Raw genomic sequence first — 19,100 nt, forward strand, 5'->3', positions numbered from 1 at the left:
TCTCCTGTGGGATGTTTCTGACACATCTCCTCCATCATTCCACTTTTCGCTTCCCTTCCATCACTTCACTACACTTGTCTGAATACTCATTGAAAGTACAGCCTTCCTTTCAACGAACCAAACAGATGTACAACAAAGTTAAGTTGAATAATTGATAGACAATATTTTGCCTCTTTAATGAAAGACCCTTCTACTTCAAAAGAAGCAAGTCTTCACCTTTCTTACCTCTGACAAATGTGGCTCAGACCTCTGGCTTCTGCTCCCCGCAGCTGGGTGACAGCCAGTCTGAGGAAGAGACAGGGAGGAAATAGAGGCTCATTGAGCCATTGCATGGGCACAGCACTACCCTGTTCCCACTCACTGACACAGGGTACTCATGTGCAAGGAAACTGCATGTCCTGGTGTATGTCTCCAAGACTTGTGACTGCCTGTGCAAGATTCATAAACACTCTCTGGGCTCTGACTGCCATGGGACTAGACCAGACCTGTGCAGAGACTGAACCTGCCTGGGCCCAGAGCAGTGTTCTCCCACGTGAGAGGCAGGCAAGTGTAGAGGCAGATCTTTAGGAAACATTTGGACACTTTTAGTGCCCAAATGTTGGGCAGTAGCCAAGCAGTGTTTTCAGTCCCACAGTTCTAGATACAGGTGTGTAAATACTGGTAAAACCCTTTCCCTCCCGGAGGGAAGGAAACACAGAGAGCTGCATGCCGTCCTCCCAAGCAGCCCCATAGCTTGGCGTGGCAGAGATGTGGCCTGGCATTCTTAGCTCAGTAATTACGGTTCTCTCCTGGTTTAAGCCCTCAAACCAGGGGCAAAGCCTGTTTGAGAGATGGGCATTTGGGGAGCAGCTTACTCCTCCTTTGAGTTACAGCCCGCTCCTGCCTCCCACACATGCCTTACAGAGTGAAGGCATTCACCTCCTTTTATTTTTGCGAAACGCTCTTTTTGCAAAACACTTTTGTTTGTATCCCCATAAAGCAAAGTTTTTGAGCCAAAGGTTTTTCTTTCTCTCTCTAGTGAGCACTGAGAATAGACTCCAGCCTCCTGCTGCTGGGCATGAGTCTCTCTTTATGTCCCCTTACCTTGGCCTCAATTTTAGTTACTCTGTTTAATTGGCAGTTATTTGCAGGACATCATAAAAGAGAAGGCACAAATCAGATACATCTTCCTTTGAGGGGCCTTGTTACCTCTGCTAGGGCTCTTTTGTTCCCTTTCTGTGTTGTGATCAAAGACCCACTGGGATGGAAATCTCTGCAAGGCAATGCTTTACGCATACTGTTATGCCTGAGAGAGGCTGCCAGCACACTTGCTAGATGCTTCCATGCCACAGCCAAGTCTCCTCTCTAATTCCTTCCATAGTCATCATCATTTAGCAGCTTAATGAAGATTATTGGTCAGATTTTGAAGCAGTTTCAATCTCAACAGTTTACACTGGCTTCTCCTGGATTCATGAGTACTCTTCCTCCAGGTAAATAAAAGAACTTATTTTTATACCCATACCTACTGATGTGCTTTAAACTTAGCCCATTATTTACAGCAATGAGCAACATTTTCCTGCTCTCTACCCTGGTGGATGTGGAGGGTCTCTGCTGCTCCCACTCAGCAGCTGATCTGATACCAGCTCTGTGTTTGTGGTGCACCAGGAGATTCTCCTTTGGCACCTGCCCTCACACAAACACACATTTCACAGCAACCCTGCCCATCCCTAACAGCAGCAGTGCAGTGCAGTTCTGATCAGGTCAGTTGGTGCCCATCACATTTCTTTAGTTACCTTCCAGCAGCTTTTTACATCCTGACGTCAGGACAGCTTTCTGGTGCAAACAGAATAAACTGAGCTAAACATCACTTTCATGTTTCTTTAAAAAGCCTCCTTTCATCCAAAATCACATTCTCTCTTAAATATGGCAAGTATTAAAAAGTGAAATACTTGTTTTTCAGCCCTGAGAGACAGAAAGCCAGCCTACCTACAGTACTGTCCTCAGAAATACAGTTTTTCATGATTCTTCATCTCTTGCAACATGATTTAAGGCCCTTACAGGTTTGAGTATTCTAATACTGCACTTTTACAGGAAGAATGCATCAGTTTGGAAGGATCTACATCTAAAATGTTCAAACAAAACCAACAAGACAAAAAACTTGTTCAAACACTTTTTATTAGTTAAAAAAAAAAATCCACAATGCGTAGAGATCCCAAGTGCCAGTGCATATGGATGCAAGACACAGATTTGTGAGTCCAACCAAAATTTACAAAGCAACTGGGAGGCCAGGAGGAAGGTTGGGAAAGACACACAACCCAGTACACACCTGCATGTTAATTACAATTAAAGGAGTCTGGCTTACATATATTGTACGACTGGCTTATGAGGCAAGTGCAAGACTACAGAGCTGAATGTAGTCTGTGGACAGTGGGATTTTCCTGTTATGGTGTCAGCTAAAACTTTCATGTATGCTCTTGGAATGGTTTCTTTTGAGCAAGAATTCCCTAACTCGATGGAGCACCTTCAATTTCACCCTGTGAGAGAAGACAGATAAGAAAACAGGTAAATGTTTCCACTGGAAAACATATATAAATAAATTTAGGAGAAAAATCAGTGCTGACAGTCACCACACAAACAGCTAGAAAACAATGAGGACCATAGGTGATGCAAAAAATAAATGAATTATCCATTCCTTCTGGAAACCAGACACACTCCTGTAACTCAGATCTCTGGGGAAAATGAGGGTGTGAATTCACACGTGGTGGAAGTCAAGCTAACGTGGGGCCAGGCTCCATGGGCAGGAGTGTCCTGGTTTGTGCTCCTGAGTCTGCTCCTGCTTGAGCCAGCCTGACATCAGCACTGGTGCAGACATGCAGCCAGTGGGATTATGGGCCCCATTTCTGGGACTGGCAGTGGGGGGTGATGCCTGGAGGAGGGTGGTAGACATAAGCTGAGACTTTTTGGAGCTTTGGGGACCATGAAAACAGCCCAAGCTTCAGAAAGGCTGAAAACTAGGGGGTTTGAGTTCATGCAGTACTTTTGGAAGGGGCAGACAAAGGCCTGAACACTGAAATTGTAAAGGAAATACCACATGAGAAGCATTTGCTCCTGTTTGTCCATGTTGGACAAAAAAATCATCCTTGTTCAAGAGCTGAAATTGGCCCAGAGACTAATGTTTGATTCAGGGCTTCAAAAGAACATTGCAGGTAGAACAGTTCAAAAATTAAATGAACTAATAAAAACACACAAAATTTTATAGAAAAACTTAACTTGTTACCTAAATCTCTTCTAAAGCATGGCTGCAAACAGGAAAAAGCTATTCCATGTGATGACAGAACCTTAGGACAACATTAACTTTTCTATATGCATTTACACCCCAAAATCAACCCAAATCAGGCAGCAGTTTGCAATCTGTCCATCTGTCACTCATGGAAAATTGCCAAGATAAGGAAGTGGCAAAAACGAGAAGAGATGAACTCAGGTTTTTGTCCAGTAACTCAGGAAAGTGGGAACAGTGAGGGGCCCCTTGCAGGCCAGTTCTGGAACTGCAGGAGGCAAGGGGGAGATTCTGCCACGAGGAAACCAGTAACCCAGAGAGGAGTAACGCCCGGGGCAGCTGAGCCGTGGCACCACTCACCGCTTCTCCAGCGCTTGCCGGGGCCCCCTCTCCCTCCACCCTGGGCTGCTCGGGCGGCTGCGGCGCTGCCAGGTCCTCCTGCCAAGTCACAAGCAAGATGTTTGTCCCACATGCAGAGTCATGGCCCTAATCTTAGACAGGCTGCGTGAGATGGGGTTGAGCATTGCACAGACAAGCAGAATTGCAGTTTTAATAGATGGCAGATGCTGTTTGAAATCCATTTTTAATGTGTAGCTAGTTAGAGCAGGTATCTATGAAAAAGCCAACTCAATTTCTTACAGCCTGGTTTAGGGCCATTTTCATACAGAAAATCAGTTCTCTTTCTGTCATTGAGACCAGAGTTTTGACACCTTTAGTGTGAAGAATTCGGGAGGAACAAATAAATTTACATATAGTGAGGCTATACCCAGCCTTTCCCTGCATTGTCGTACCCTAAGCACTCATTGCATAGACTAAAACTAATCAAAGATATTGCAGTACTTGTGGTAGTGTTAATGCCATGCTTCAGATAAAATATCATTATCAAAGGATAAGCTTTTCTTTTTTGTTTGAGTCCAAGCATTTACTTAAGTATTTTGGGGTCTTCTAACCTACATCTTTCAGCTACCCTCCTATTCACAGAAGAAGAGAAAAGGTTGCATTGCCAGGTAATTACATTAAACACAATTTGGCCGCATGGGAAGAGAAGATAAAATCCTGACCATACTGGATGTGCACAGGGGATGGACAGAAAGCAGAAATGCACCTGGGTGGAATCAGTCAGTGAGAGGAGGGGGAAGCAGAAATAGCAGCACCTCTGTAATTTTAGTTTAGTTCACCAGAGAACTCAACTAAAATTACAAAGCTTCTCTGTTCCCTTCAAGCACACATGTCCAGCAGTTCCCCTGAATGACTCTCTTCCTACTTGAAGTCAGGGCCACCATAGATGGAACTAGAGACACATATAATATGGAAAGGGAAAGTCAATTTTTCATGGAAGGCAAAGATATGAATTTGAACATTTTGGAAACACAAGGCCACCACTTTGCTTGGTGCTGCTGCTGCAAAGCAAACCAATGTCCCTGCCAAATCTACTGTAAACAGAACTTTATGCTTCATGTGTTTAGGGGACTCTACTTTTCCTTTTCACACATGTCCTTACTTTCCTGTCCAGTCACAACTGTTCTCATCAGTAGGAGAACATCCCTGCCACCCTTGCTGCTTTCTGGACTGAGTTTGGGAGAAAAAGGTGATGTGAAGTAAAAAAGGAAAAAGTAGATGGAGTTACACAGATACAAGGTAGAGCCCATGAAAATTTAATCTGGAAATTGAACTTCAGATCCATTTGTGGCAGCAAGGGGAGCCAGGAGGTGTAAGCACTGCAACCTGCTTGTCCTACCTCTGGGCTTCCTGCTCTCCATGCAAGCTACTGTCAGATCAAACCACTGGAGACAAAAAAAAGCCAAAGTATGAGCTGCAGCCCTGTACTGATGACTGTCTCAGCTGCAGGCATTCCTTCATCTCCCTGCTGAGACCAGAGGTGATCAGTCTGTTTGTGGAGAGAGAGCACCATGTGCTGCTGGTGTCTCCAGATGAGAAGCACAGTGTGACCATCTTTTCCTAAGGAACATGCCCTTAACTTGCTCTGCATTGTTGGCTGAAATGAATCTTGCTGGTACCAGCCTGAGCTGTGTTGAGCAAGCCCAGGTAACCAAATGACATCAAAGTGCACATCATGGAAGCCAGTTTCTCCTGCAGGGAGACGTGCAGATCTTCAGGAGAGGCCACTGCTCTGATGCAGCCACTTGGTCACAGTCTTTCTGAAATGAGTCAGCTCTCCTGCTGCCAGCAAACAGCTCACTACACTGCATTTATGGACACTCATCCAGCCACAGGATCCAGCCTGTGGCTTTAAAGCACTTTACATTTGCATTTACATTACACTTTGTGTATCTACACCTTATAACTCAACAGTTTGCGTTAAGCCAAAGCAGGTAAATAGCCTCAAATTGTATTTTGAAGCTTTACAAACAGATTTTTGACTGTTAGGTAGAAAGGAAAGAAACCTCCAATGCAAGCCACTGACAACAGCTGCAAGAGCAGATGTTTCTTTCATAGTGTTTTGCAGGTGGAGTTACCAGCTGCTGTGTGAAATTGTGAAGGACAATCAAAGGCAACTGCCTAAGGTGCTGAGCTGCATTGGGAAAACTGGGGAACAGCTCACAGGAACACAAGGACCAGTGCGGTGCGCTCCATCTTTCTACAGGGTATGACCACCTATTGTTCCTGGGGGCAGGGAGCTCAGCTCTGGTAGATGTGGAAAGAGTCCTGGGAGAGGCACACCTTTCTCAAGAGCACCCTTGGGACACTGTATCCAAGAGCAATGGGTGGGCTGGAGAATCCCTGTCCAGCTATTGTGTTGCGTGTTAGATCCCTTAGTCGTGCTCTCTGCCAAGACTGCTCCAGAAGGCTAAAAATCAACCATCTATTTTTAGAAAGGGAAGCAACTGAGTTTCTGTAGGGTGTCTCTAAACTATGCTGGAGGAACCAGCACAATAGCAGGATGAAGAGGTGTCAGGCCGTGTTAGGGATGTCGCCTCACAGCCTTTTTCTCACGTGCTTCCACCCTGCCCAGAATAGGGAGCAGGAGATGAGGAAGGGCTGCATTCTTCAGCTGGGTGTTAGCTGGCTGGGGGTTTCAGGGCCTGCTCAGGAACACAAGATACAGAGGAGGACCATGTGGTGTAGGGATCTTCACTTTGGACAGAGCCAGAGCCAGAAATTCCTGGGCACCAGCCCCAGCTATAACACTGACTCACAGAACAATGCTGGGCAAGAAAGAAGGGGTGAAAATCCAGCGTCCTTAGGGGCAGCAAGAGTTTTGCCATTCCTGTCAGTGCTCATCTCCTCTTTAAAAGGGGTAACATTTTCTAAGCAAAAGGCATGTTGAAACCATGAAGCAATTAGTAATGGTCCTCCTGCTTTTAAAGGGCGAGCCGAACATTTTCCCTCAGAAATTACGTACTTCCTTAGAAATAAAGTATTTGAAATGGAAGAAAAATTAAATACTTAGTTTGCTATGGGCTATTTTCTTCTATTTTTGGGTGGGCAGGTGAAGTTTTTCACTAGTTTTTGCTAGCGAGGAAAGAAAAGTGAAGTACTTGAACATAAGAGTTAAGTGAAACACAAGACCTTAGGATTCCTTCCAAGAATACTACACAAGTTTTTAAATACTTTGTGTGTTAAAAATTTTTTTTTACTGTAGAATATATACAGGATATCTACATTAAAAAAATATTTCACTAAGGTTGTGAAACAGAGGCACCTGTTCAGCCATCACTATTTAAAAACTCAACAAATTAAGACCTGCCATTTATAAAAATATTCCTGTGCAATGCTAAGGGATCTTAAATAGACTGTACTATAGGCTTCTGGGTTCAGATATTTTAATAAGTTTTTTTTAAAAACTGATTTTAAAAGCCCAGAAATATTGGAAGAAATTAATTACAATTTAAATACTCAGAGTTCTCATTTTCACAGATTCTATGAAATTCCCTTTTTCAGCTCTTCAGCAATTGACTTGTCCACTGTCTGAGTTCATTTATGAAGTGGAATTTATTTTTTTTGTCTATATGATCTTATAGGCCAGTGGGAATTTTATTGCTGTCCCCAAATATTTGGACATAAACAATCTTACTAAGATTATCTTCATTATATAACAGAGAAAGCAGTCCAAATACTGGATGCTGGAATAGACTCATCAAATTTCAACAAATTCAGTGGCAAGCAAGATTTCATTATTATTATTGTTATTATTATTATTTTAAGGCTGTAAAGCTAGAGAGGTTCACTGGCAGCCTAATCTGCTACAAATTTAGGAGCCCTCAAAAGGACATCAATTGCATAAGGGGGAGAGGTTCAGCCTCCTGTAGTGCTCTTGACCTTGGGTACTGGAGCAAACACGATGCTGCCTGGCAGCATCCGCAAACCACTCCCTAGGAAACCCTCAGGCAGCCTGGCAGGTCCTGTGAACGAGCTGTCCTGGATAGGTTTCAGGCTGAGTGTGCTCCAAGTGACGCTGACAGCTCTGACTAAGGGGTCAAGCCTTGATTAAAGTGAGTGGACCCACCAACAGGACAGACAGATGGGCATGCAGGATTCCTGTTTCACCCTACAAATCCGGGTAGACTTTTGGGGTGGCTTTGTTTTTATCCAGCTCACAGTCAGACTCTCTGAGAGTCTTCTGGGCCTACTTATGCAAATGACACATATTTAACGTGTATCCTATGGGATTGCTGGGGTACAGCCTTGAGCCATGAAGCACATCCGTGGCCTTGTCGGCTTTAAGGCTTCACTAGTGCCACTAACTCAGCCATTTTGCATGGGAAAATGTCTGCCTGGATGCACTAATGAGACTGAGAGAGAAGCACAGAAAAAGTGTCTGTAGCCAGAGTGCTCCACTCCACAGCACTTTTGAAAAAACATCTTGTGTTGCATTCCATGACATGTGGAAGGATACCACTGGGATGCACCACTGCATCAGCTAAGTATGGGGAAGCTTGAATACAAAGGGGAACAAGTTTCAACTATTTATTCTACCTAATTGTTGGCTAGTTTGGCCGTTGATTTCCCTGCTCCTCCTGCTTAGCAGCTCTGCCCTTGGTGGCTTCTCAGATACCCTTGGTTGCTCTCTCCTAGTGGCACTTGCCAATCTAACTTGAACAGGAAGGTCACTCAGTTTCTGCTTCTAATTCCCTCTGTGTGACAGACTGTCATTGCACTGGAGGCATTGCAGGGTGTAAGTGAAGGGAATTAAGGCCATGAAGAGCAGCCTTTCACATTCAGGATGTGGAGTTGTTGTGAAAGAGATGAGCCATGGTGTGGGTGCGGCCCTCGTGCACCAGATCAGGTGCGCAGAAACGCCGTGATCCAGGGAACGCGCCCAGCGGTTGCACAGAACTGACAAATGCTCATTTAATTAATGGGGTGAAGTGAAAAAAAGATCAGACCCAATTCAAAGCGACAGAGTCATGAACTGACAACTAAACCGTAAAATCTGACAGGACAAATAGATCTGAAGGGAAGATTTAGGTGGAGGGTGTAGGGAAGCATCAGTTCCAAACCCTGAGGGACATTTTGAGAGCGTGTGTATGTACATGGGCTTGTTCCCAGCCACGTGGTGTCTGCATTGCAGCAAGCTCTGTGCTGTGTCATACAGTTGAAGAACTAATCCTCTTCTAAGACAGGGACATTTAGGGGGTGCTTATCTCACTGGAATCTCTCAATGCCCACCCTAGGGCTGGGTGCAAAGCCACAGACAGAATGCACTACTGACTGGTTTCATTCCTTTTTGTAACAGAAAAATTGTGGGGGGTTTATAATCTCTTAATTTACAGATTTTTTAGTTGATACTTAAAAACTCCTCCAGCTGAGTCAATACTTTCTTGTACTCAGCAGTGACCAGGTCAGTGCCAAAGCCCTACAAGGCAGTGCCAGCACAACTCAAGGTTGTTCTCATCTGGTGCTTGGCACCCTTCCATAGGTGTAGGGTTACTTCAGCCCCATTTCCTTCTGCGTGGCTCTGAGTGTGTCCCCACAAGGGCAGTAAGGAACAGCAGGCTGCCAGGGTGTCCACATTTCAGTGCCTGCCATGATGCAACAAAGGGCTGAATTCTTTCCCATAGCCAAAGTCACCTGCACCCCCCAGCTATCCCGAGCAAAACTTAACCCAAAACCCTTGGAGTACCCCTCTCTTTCCTAATGTGTGCCTGCCGCTGATCCCAGCTGTCAAATGCACAGATTAAATGTCAACAAGCTCTCTGTAATTGATACTAATACTGGGAATGGTCAGCTGGGGGCAGGCCTTCTAGGCCACTCGAGTCCACACCCTGAGTCACCCCAAGCACTGCTCAGTGCCATGCATTCACAGATCCCTGGCACTTTGAACAGCCCTTCTATAGCAGGGAACAACGCTGGAGATAGATGAAAATCCAAATAAGATGTTGGCAAGAGCTCCGTGCAATTAGAAAGAAGGAGGATGGTATGGAGCACAAACAAATCTCAGGGCTGGATGCTCTCTCAAACTTCAGTGGGTATTCACTGTTTAAACACTTAAAAGCTATACATTATCACTCTTAGTGTATCTCAAGTGAGCCTCCCACATGCATTACAGTGCCTGGTGCTGCTATTGGCAAACTCTGGATGCATTTCCATTAGCAAATTGTGTAACATGATAGGAGCAGTTCTGGAGATAGAACAGCTGGTGCTGAGAGCCCAGCACAACTCCTTATCCTCTTTTCAGGGCCCTCCCTCTGGAGCAGCTTTGGCTCCATGGCAATTATCCATTAGCAGTGGGGATCCACTCAAAGTGCATGTGGAGCTCAGTCTCCCGTGTCTAGCTGGATCTAACAGGTGTCTAGCTACATGTTAAAGTATGGTGGGTATGAATAAAAGATTTGCCCTCCTAAGCTGATATAAACCAGCAGAACAGATGAACCCTCTTTCACAGAAACAAATGTTTTTCCTGAATTTTTTTTCTCCTGTGATTTTTCTTGTTTTTCTCCTCCTGTTTTCAGTCTGCTGCCCACCTCTGCTGTTTGGCATGACACCATGATGCTGTATCCAAAGCAGTTTCCTGGCTCCATTTAGTCTGCCCTTTAGCATGTGACACATCCTATTTTTTTATTTCTTAATCAATCTCCATTTTAAGTCCAAGCAATCGGACATCAATGGAAGACATCAGAGTAACAGTTCAGATGCTCTCTGGAAAATCTGCACTGGTTTAAGTTCTGAAATTAGCTGGAAACTGTAGCCGTCAGAGTTTGAGGTGGGATTCTCACTTAGGAGGAAAGGGGAAGAGGATTTCTGCTGCTCAGTTCTTGCTGGAGGGGAGACAGTTCACTATCTGGGATAGCAGGGATTCCTATCATCAGCAAATTCCTCACTCTCCTGGATCAGTCACCCCATGGTCAGTCAAAAGGTAGGAAGGGGTATTCTGGCCCCATGGAATTAGGAATTGCTGTTTGCACTTCTGCAGCCTAACTGATGTTCCCTGGGGGAACAGAGATTAAACTTATCCCAAGGGCTTAGCAGAACTCCTGTATCTGCCCTTTTCACATGCTTTCAGGAGGACATTTTGCGTCACTTGTAGCTGCTGTTCTCTTTTGTTAGGCTATTCTCTCAGGATTTATATGCTGTGTAGAAGTTTTGTTTCACATCACAATGTGTTTATGTGCAGGTCAGGAAATTAATCAGCCGACTATCTGAACAATTAAAACAATTTTGGCCAGCCTGGCTTCGCTTTGATTCTGGGTTTGGGTTTGTTGTGACTCATAAAGCTCATGTGGCCATCAACAGCACCTATCACGCTCTCTGAAGCTGGGAAAGAGACGGGTTTACCAAAGAGCTGCCAAGTATTGGCCTCGTGCTGTACAAATGGGTGCTGTTTGTTACCAAAGCATCTTCTCTAATGATCAGCACTACCTTCATCTAGGCAGCTGTTCTGCTCCTTCACATGCCCCTTAATCTCCTCACTTGAAGAAGCCCCGTCCGTCAAATTAGGCTGGAGGACAGAAGCTGCCTTGTCTGAATGTGGCTTAATCTGTACACAATTTGGGTCACACGGCCTTTTATCAGTAAGGTTGTTGTCAAACCAGCACGGAGCAGAACAGCAGGGTCAGGCTTTCTGCTGGAACCGGGCTGTGCCTGACTTGCTGCTGCCCTCTGCTGCCTCCGGAGCTGCCGTGGCCAGGGCAAGCCTGGGTGTGCGCCGCACCAGCAGGGCACAGGGGTGAGGGCAAGTGCTGGCTCCCGTGCCTTCCCACTCTGCACATCCCTGAGCTCTGACTCAGTCCAGGTGCAACCCAGAGACATTTCTGCTCAAACCCCTGGGAAAAATCGACATTCTACATTGGTAAGAAAATGGAGAGCCAGACTCTTGCCAGCAGTGCCCACTGATGGGACAAGAGAAAATAGGCACTAAATGATTAATGTGTCCATCTGAACAGAAGGAAACAATTCTCTTTTTTCCTATGAGGGTGGTCAAACATTGGCACAGGTTGCCCAGGGATATTGTGGAGTCTCCTTCCATGGAGATATTCAAAACCCAGTGGGACAGTCCTCTCTCATTGGCCCTAAGGGGGGTGGACTAGATGACCTCAAGGGGTGTCTTTCAAACTAAATGATTCTGTGACTATATTAGGCATTATATGATAATATTAAGTATTATACAAAAGCAGACAGTGCTGAAAACCTTTCATGAAATAAGTAAAACCATCAACTGTAAATGTTTGCAGGTAGTTTAAGTGCAATCCAAAGGCTCTTCTGTCCTGTCCATCACAGAAGAAGCAAACACACCTTTTTTACAACTCCTGTAGTGGCCACGATGGTCTCTGCTCCTTCTACAGTCTTGTTTGCCACTGTGTTCACGCTGGCTACTACAGCTTCTCCCACCACGTTGGCCTGCTCTTTGGTCTTCTCAGCAACTGCAGTTTCAACAGAAGCAGAAAAGTCAGCAAACTAGACACTGCCAAAAGGCTGCCAAATTCCCTGGGATGACAAAATGATTGCATTGATGTAAAAGAAGAAATTTGCCCTGGTGCAGTCTTTGTTTGGATTTTTTAGATGAGATCACGTCTGAATTTAGATCGTGTATGTGAGGATTTCTGTCTGGCACAAAATGCTGCTTAGAGAGCAGCACTGCAGCCTGTCAGTCTTTGGGAGCAACTGGAGAATAAAAAATTCACTGTCAGATACTAAGAGACAACAGTGTAAAATAAGGTATTTTGCATTGCAGACAGTGCATGACCTCTTCCAGGTTAACTTCTGTTGATTTAGTACCGCTTGGCAGAAAAAAGCAATAGTTAGGAAATTCTCCAGGGAAAGGAGCCACTCATCTTCCCTCAGGACAGTTGGTGTGGCTGCTCTGCCTTGGAGCTGGGGATACCCTAGAAGGAGCTCTTTGGGTCCCTGACTCTGCAACTGCTCGACAGGACTCTCCCAAAGACCTGAGTTTTGCCCAGACAGGATCTGACGCAAGTAAATCCTCTCTGCGTGCTGGGCTGTGCACCTGACATTGTGAAATGTCTAAATTGCTGTGAATCATCCCAGTCTGCCAAGTAACCTTTGCTAGATTTTTTCTGACCTATTCTACTGATTAAATATTTTCTCCCATCCGTGTCCACTGCAAATGCCAGACCCTGAACCAGTGCTCCTGGCAGGCAGCCTCCATTCATCAGTGGGAAGGTCAGGGAGCTCAGTGGTGTCCCACAGAGACCTCCCACTTGGCAGGGGTCATGGCCTTCCAGAGGGCTAACAATCACCACAGATTTCCACATCCCACTCGGGCTGTGCTCTTACCTGAGGTCACACTTTGCACTACTCCCTCCTTGGTCTTGGTGCCTGTGAAAGGAAACACAATCCATCAGTGCTGCCTGGAAATGACACCCTGATTTCTGGACACAGATGGCTTCCTGCTCCCAGGAAGTGCAGTGGGGAGCCGAGGTACCGAGCTGCTGGTACCTCCTGCTCAGACACAAACCATTTGTAGAGTCAGAAAAGAGAACAGCTTCCCTCCCCAATAAAGCCAATGACTACCATTGTGTTGAGAGTTGGATATATTCAACAGAAAATTCTCTGGAGATGTCTAGACCTGAGAAATCTTGATTATGAAAATTTGCCCCTGCAATATTTCCAAAATGGGCAGTTGAGTGGTGGTAAATCAACTTTAGGCTAGTTGTAAAAATGACTGTTAATAAAATCACCTGGTAACATCTCACCTACTTCACTCTTGCAAGACAAGAAGTAACATCCATGACTCTCCCCTGCCCTTCAATAGGATACTTGGCTGCAGTGGTCATTTAAAGTCTCATTCTATACCACTAATACAGACTCTGGAGAAACCTGAGACTGAATTTACAGAACCACCACCTACCTACTACATACCTACTTACTAGATTCCCAGTTTGGTGCCTCAGCCTCGGCTGAAAGTGCCTGCTCACAGCAATACACAGAAAGCAGATGGTTTTGTCTCAAATTATGAAAATACACCATATGTATGCTTACATTGTAATTTATCTCTCTGTTCTCAATGCAGAAAAGCTAACAGGATGTGAAGGCATTCAGTTTGCAACACAAATAGCCCTAAGGAATAATTAATCTCTGTGATTTTCCTCCACGCTTGAAGTGACAAGCTATATATCCATTCCACTTGATACTGCAGCAGGTAAGGTAAATCATATGGTAGATGGGCAGCCCTCATAGTAACTAGGTGCTTTACACACTAAAAAAAAAAAAAAAAAAAGGATCAAATTTATCTCTCTTGGAAGTTAAATAAAACACAAGCCAAAATATTCCACTGGTCCCACTTTACTGTATATTGCAAATCATCTGCACATATATAGGTTCTCTTCAGGTTTCCCATACTTTTACAACAAAAGGATTTCTATGGCCAATTATCAAGATTATAATAATGGACATCAACCAGGGAGATTTTTTGACTCCATGATAGTGGAGCATCCATGGGTGTGGTGGAAGAAACCATTTACAATCCACAGCTCATTCTCATTAACAGCCTGAGAAGCCAAACAGGTGCAGTGCCCTGATAACAACAAGTCCAGCCCAGCTCTGCTCTGCCTGATACATGTTATGTATTATTGAATGTAATTCTCAATTGTTGATTTATTTTGGTGGTGGCAATGTTTGCCTGGGGCAGAACAAAACTGTTCTACTACAATATGCCCTCAACGTTTCACTCCACCCTCCCAACCAGCCTTGGAAGTCAAGAGATGAAATCTTTGTACCCTTAACTTGTTACTGCTGTAAGCTGCAGTTCCTAGTGACGCACATTATGCATGTGCACTGCTGTGAACTGGATTTAATAATAGTGCCCGTGATAAACAAAAGTGTGCAGAAGCACAGCACTGAGCAGAGCAAGTCTCAGGCCACGAATGTGAGCCCCTGAAAGGGCCAAACACACGGGGTTCAATTCAGACACCATCCTGCTTCGTTTTCCCTCCCAGTACCATTCCAAGAAAAGACTGCCACGACATTGATTTCACATACAAGCTTGTCTCATATCAGACTCAGATGCTCAAGCTTAGCCCTTTGCTGATTTTTGGTCAAACAGCAGTTGATAGGTAAGCAAAGTACATGATTTGCTATACCAGCCTTTCATGGCCTTGCAGTTTTGCAGTCAAAATGCTTACTGGGACAAGAGCTGCACTTTTGTATGCTTTTTCGCCAGACTTTTAAGGTGACAGTCTGGGCTCAATTCTTTTACAGGGGAGGGGAGTAGGCAGGTGCTATATTTGCAGACGGAAAATAATTCCAGAAAGCAGGGATGCAGATAGAAGAAAAACATTCGAATCCATTTCGTGACAGAAGCAATGTCATTGGGAAGAGTCACTGCTGCAGCCTGGGGAGAGCTCGCCTCATCCTCCCAGCCCAGCCACACCCGATGACTCAGGCTCCCATCCATTATGCACCGCATGAAACCCGACCTTCCAGCGCACACTCCTGCCAGCAACCCGCATCTGTTGAATCAGAAAGCAATCACCTGATGCTCAATCTCATTTCACTCATTAGCCCTTTGCCTGCAGCTTCTGTACCCAGAATTAAAAGTTCATGCATCCTGTCTCTTCTGAGTGCCGTGAGTCATCCCCAAGAGCTTTGGGACCGCCAGGCAGGGACGGGGCTGGTGGAGCACTCTGCCCCGGGAGAAGGTCTAGAGTAGAAAGGGATATTTTGATGTGCATTAAGTCCTGCAGGAATCACTCAGTTTAAGCACAGCTTGGTGTGTTGGGCCTTTCTGCAACACACACGGTCAAAAACCACTCTGGAAAACTAGAACTGGATTCTGTGTTGGGGCTTCCTGAACTATAGCATTAACCAGTACTAATGACTCAATACTCTGATGTGGCTCTGCGTTAAATTCATTAATTAACTTCAGCATCACTTACACCCCTATTCAAACCATATTTAAAAAGCCCACTGAACCAATTGCTTGATCCACACTAACCATGCAGGGATCTCCTGACACTTCAGCACATTCAGAGGCTGTTAGAACATGGAGAGCAGATGGTGATTTCACAAAGTGCAAAGGTGACCCACCATACAGGATTTCTCCCTCTCTTTTTGTGCACTCTCTTCTCTACCCCACCGGCTCAGCAAGGCTGGAGGCAGGGCAAGAGCACTACATTGCAGGCTTAGCACAGGAGGGAGGCATCTCCTGCTCTGGCATGGGCTGTGGGAGCTGAACCTGTATGATCAGAGGGGGGGCAAGGGGGCCACAGTGTCCCAGTGATGCTGTTCACTCCAGACAGATGCCTCTGAGTGAGCATTATTTTCTTCTCCTGGGCAGCAGCAAGTGACTCACCAGATGTGGTGGCTGTGCCCAGACATTTGGAATCCTCCTCAGAGAGTCAGCAATGAGTTAACACAAACCTGAATAAAAGTCAGGGATCCACTTCATCCATCCTAGGCCCTGGGGATTTTGCTCTCTTTCCTGATGTTCTCAAAAGACCCTTGAGGTTCAATAAAGTGTTATTCTCTCCTAGCATCCAAAAATTCAAGTCTCATCACCTAATGCTCTAGATGAAGCTGCTGGGATAGAGTTCTGCAAGGCAAGAAGCAAGGAAGGAACAGTTCAGGTCTGGTTTACTCTTTATGTGGCACAGAGTGATGAAAGGCAGCATGAACAACATACTAATCATTCTAGTTTAAACCAATGCACCATACCTCCACCTTCTCTGGCTATTGAAACAAACCCCCCATTTTCTGAGTAATCAGCATCTGGCCTTTACTTTTCCTGCCTGTGAAAGACTCAATTTTCCCTAAAGGGCTGAGCTTCCCAACAGGAGCTGAATCAGGCCAAGGCAAAGCTCTGTCCTGTGCATGACAGGGCAGAAACCAGAAATATACCAACAAACCAAACCAATAAAAGGAGAAAGCACTTAATCTTCACCTTGATCCTTATTTGATCCTCATTCAGAGATTAAGGTTTCAAGGCTTTTAGTTCTAGGCTCATAGAAAACTTTATTGAAAAGGTCAGAATCTCCTAAAGAGACATCTTGGCTGTGCAACAACGAAAACCAGGTCACAGTATGGAGCTGTACAACGTGACTGAACAGAGATGTGAGAAATTATTTATAAAAACTCTGAATAACCCCAACACAACTCAGATCTGGAAGCAGGTGGAGCAGTAATGATACCACAATGTGACACCCACATGTGACATTTCTTAGACTGGTGTTTCACTTAATGTAGAGTTAGCTAGTTGTTTACAAGGATGCTGCTTACCTTTTTTTCTTGTGGGTCAGCTCCAAATTGAAACATGAACTGTTACATCCATTCATTTCCAGCATGTCAATAATTAAGTATTTAAAAATTCAAGATAAAGACATTACCAGGCCTGCTGCATACAAATTTTGTATTTAATTTATATCGTACAAATATATATCTGTAGCTATTTGCAATAGTTTTAAATATAGTAGCTAAGTACAGCTGTGGATGTTGCAGTATGATAGCAGGAAGAGCCTTCATGTAAACTTTCCTGCAAAAAGAAACACTCCCACATCCAGCAAAAATAACGAGCTGTGTGAAATGCAGTAATCACCAGTGAGATAATCAGTCTTGGGAACCTAAGACTCTTTAGTTTGCATTATATGGAATATCTGACCATCCAGCCATATAATTGCATGTGCTAGATAAGTGGAGATAGTGGGTTTTGATGGTGACCTTGGAAGAGGAGGTTTCAGCCCATTAACTGTGAAGGAGGTCTCCAGGCAGGACATCAGGCATGCTTTTTTCCAGATCCTATTCTTTGGGCAAAAGGAATTTGGGCGTCTCTTGTAAAGCAAGATTAATGTGTGCATGGGCAACGAAAGAGGTCGAAGCGGAGGATTTCAGGACAAACCCATTTGTTTGTGGGGAAACAGATGCATCCTGCAATCCCCTCTTGCTTACACTTGGCTCCTCTCAGGGACCTCCTCGGTGAGTCCCTCCCAGTGTGGAGTGAGGCAGAGACCAGCAGTGCTCACTTGTCTGGAGAGTGCCTGACTCACCCTGCAAACAATCAGTGAATAGTCAAACAAACCTTACACCTGAGCCTCTGCTCCTTAACATCATTCTGCCTTCCCTGAATTAATGGTTTCTATGTTTAACTTGGGGAAACTGAGGCACGGGGAAGCTGTGGTTCCCCAGGTTTACACAGCAACTCTGCAGAGCTCAGGATCTTATCCAGACTATCCTGCTGGTCACTCCCAAGCTACAGCCACAATATCATTTCCCCAGACTTTCTCAGAGACAATCTATGCAGCTGTTTCACACTCAAAAGTAGATCAAAACTAATTCTCTCTTACCTACATACATTACCCCTTCTTTGGTCTTCTCTGCAGCCTCTGTCACTCCCTGCTTGGTCTTTTCTGCAGCAGCCACCACACCTTCTTTAGCAATGGAGAAACCTTTCTTAAAGACATCCATTCTTGTTGCTTGTTGGGGTATTATCTGGGCTGATCTGAACAAGGGAGCAAAAGCAGCAGAAAGCACCTCAAGGCTGGGACTGCGAGATGCAGCCTTACCCTCGGCAGATACTCAGCCTCTCTGGCAGGCTCTGCCTTTGCTCTTCCTCCTGTGCTGGATGAAGGCAGTGTGGCAAAGCTCACAGCCCTCACTGGCTCTTATTGATGAAGTGTGCTGCAGTGTAGCCAATGCCCGTGTACAGCTGATACTGAAATATTAATGATACGGATCTGCTTGGGAAGCTTTAAGAAGGGAGGGGGAGAGGAGGACGATGACAGCAGTAGGTAAGGAGCTGTCTGGAGAATTTCCAGACAGAAAGAGCTTTTAAAATATGCTGCAATGCTCTCGGTGAAGGATGGAGACTTTAGCAGAAGAGCTGAGTTCCTGAAAGGGCATCTTCATGAGGCTGCAGCAGGAGCCAAACACCAGCTCTCCTGGGCCCCAGAGGGTGGAGAGCACGTCACGCTGACAGCGTTTGGAACAAACAAACAGGGTCAAGGTTTCTTGGTCTGGCAGTTACCAGAACCCACCCTGCACAAAATGGTAACAAGAACATTATTTCTAGTAAATCCTGAGAAAAAGGGAGCCAGCTACAGCTTGGTGCTCAGGTGAAGTGAGCTTGAGGTCCCACCTGCTATGTTTATCAAGTGTGAAGTCATACTGTATAAATTGTGGGGTTTGCTCAGCTGTACATCCCATTACAACGGTTCATTTGTGAAAAATCAGATGCCTGTTGGGGGAAATCCTGTTTCCTATTTGTTTCTCAGAGTTGCTGTAGACAGAGCCCTGCTCCGCCGCCGCAGAGCGAGACAACATCTCACACCAAACACCATCCCTCACGTCAGAGCCGCTGCTGCAGAGCACAGCAGGGCAAGAACAGCCAGCACAGAACTGGCTGGGGAAATCTTACAGAGATCCATCCAGCCTCAAGGCCTGGGTAGGAAAAAATACCTAAACATGATCATTAATCACAGTTGGATATCCTAAT

General features: G+C 45.2%; 1 protein-coding gene across 1 annotated transcript; it reads right to left on the minus strand.

Moving 5' to 3' along the window:
• Nucleotides 1–2,137: 2,137 nt before the first annotated feature.
• Nucleotides 2,138–18,259, minus strand: SNCG (synuclein gamma). The gene is made up of 5 exons (XM_066190642.1): nucleotides 17,953–18,259; nucleotides 12,953–12,994; nucleotides 11,951–12,078; nucleotides 3,617–3,694; nucleotides 2,138–2,513 (listed from the first exon to the last, which is right to left on the minus strand). The coding sequence occupies exons 1-5, from the start codon at nucleotides 18,071–18,073 to the stop codon at nucleotides 2,484–2,486; spliced, it is 399 nt and encodes a 132-aa protein (XP_066046739.1). The 5' UTR covers nucleotides 18,074–18,259; the 3' UTR covers nucleotides 2,138–2,483.
• Nucleotides 18,260–19,100: the final 841 nt, after the last annotated feature.

This window comes from Chamaea fasciata, unplaced genomic scaffold (genome assembly GCF_029207755.1).
Source record: "Chamaea fasciata isolate MVZ Bird 193981 ecotype frontalis unplaced genomic scaffold, bChaFas1.0.hap1 SCAF_9, whole genome shotgun sequence".
Lineage (NCBI taxonomy): Eukaryota > Metazoa > Chordata > Aves > Passeriformes > Sylviidae > Chamaea > Chamaea fasciata.

Coding starts and splice junctions, on each gene's coding strand:
- SNCG (XM_066190642.1), bottom strand. CDS start 18,073: ATGGATGTCTTTAAGAAAGGTTTCTCCATTGCTAAAGAAGGTGTGGTG. Junction 12,995..17,952: donor AGAAGGGGTAATGTATGTAG/GTAAGAGAGAAT, acceptor TTCCTTTCACAG/GCACCAAGACCAAGGAGGGA. Junction 12,079..12,952: donor AGTGCAAAGTGTGACCTCAG/GTAAGAGCACAG, acceptor TTGAAACTGCAG/TTGCTGAGAAGACCAAAGAG.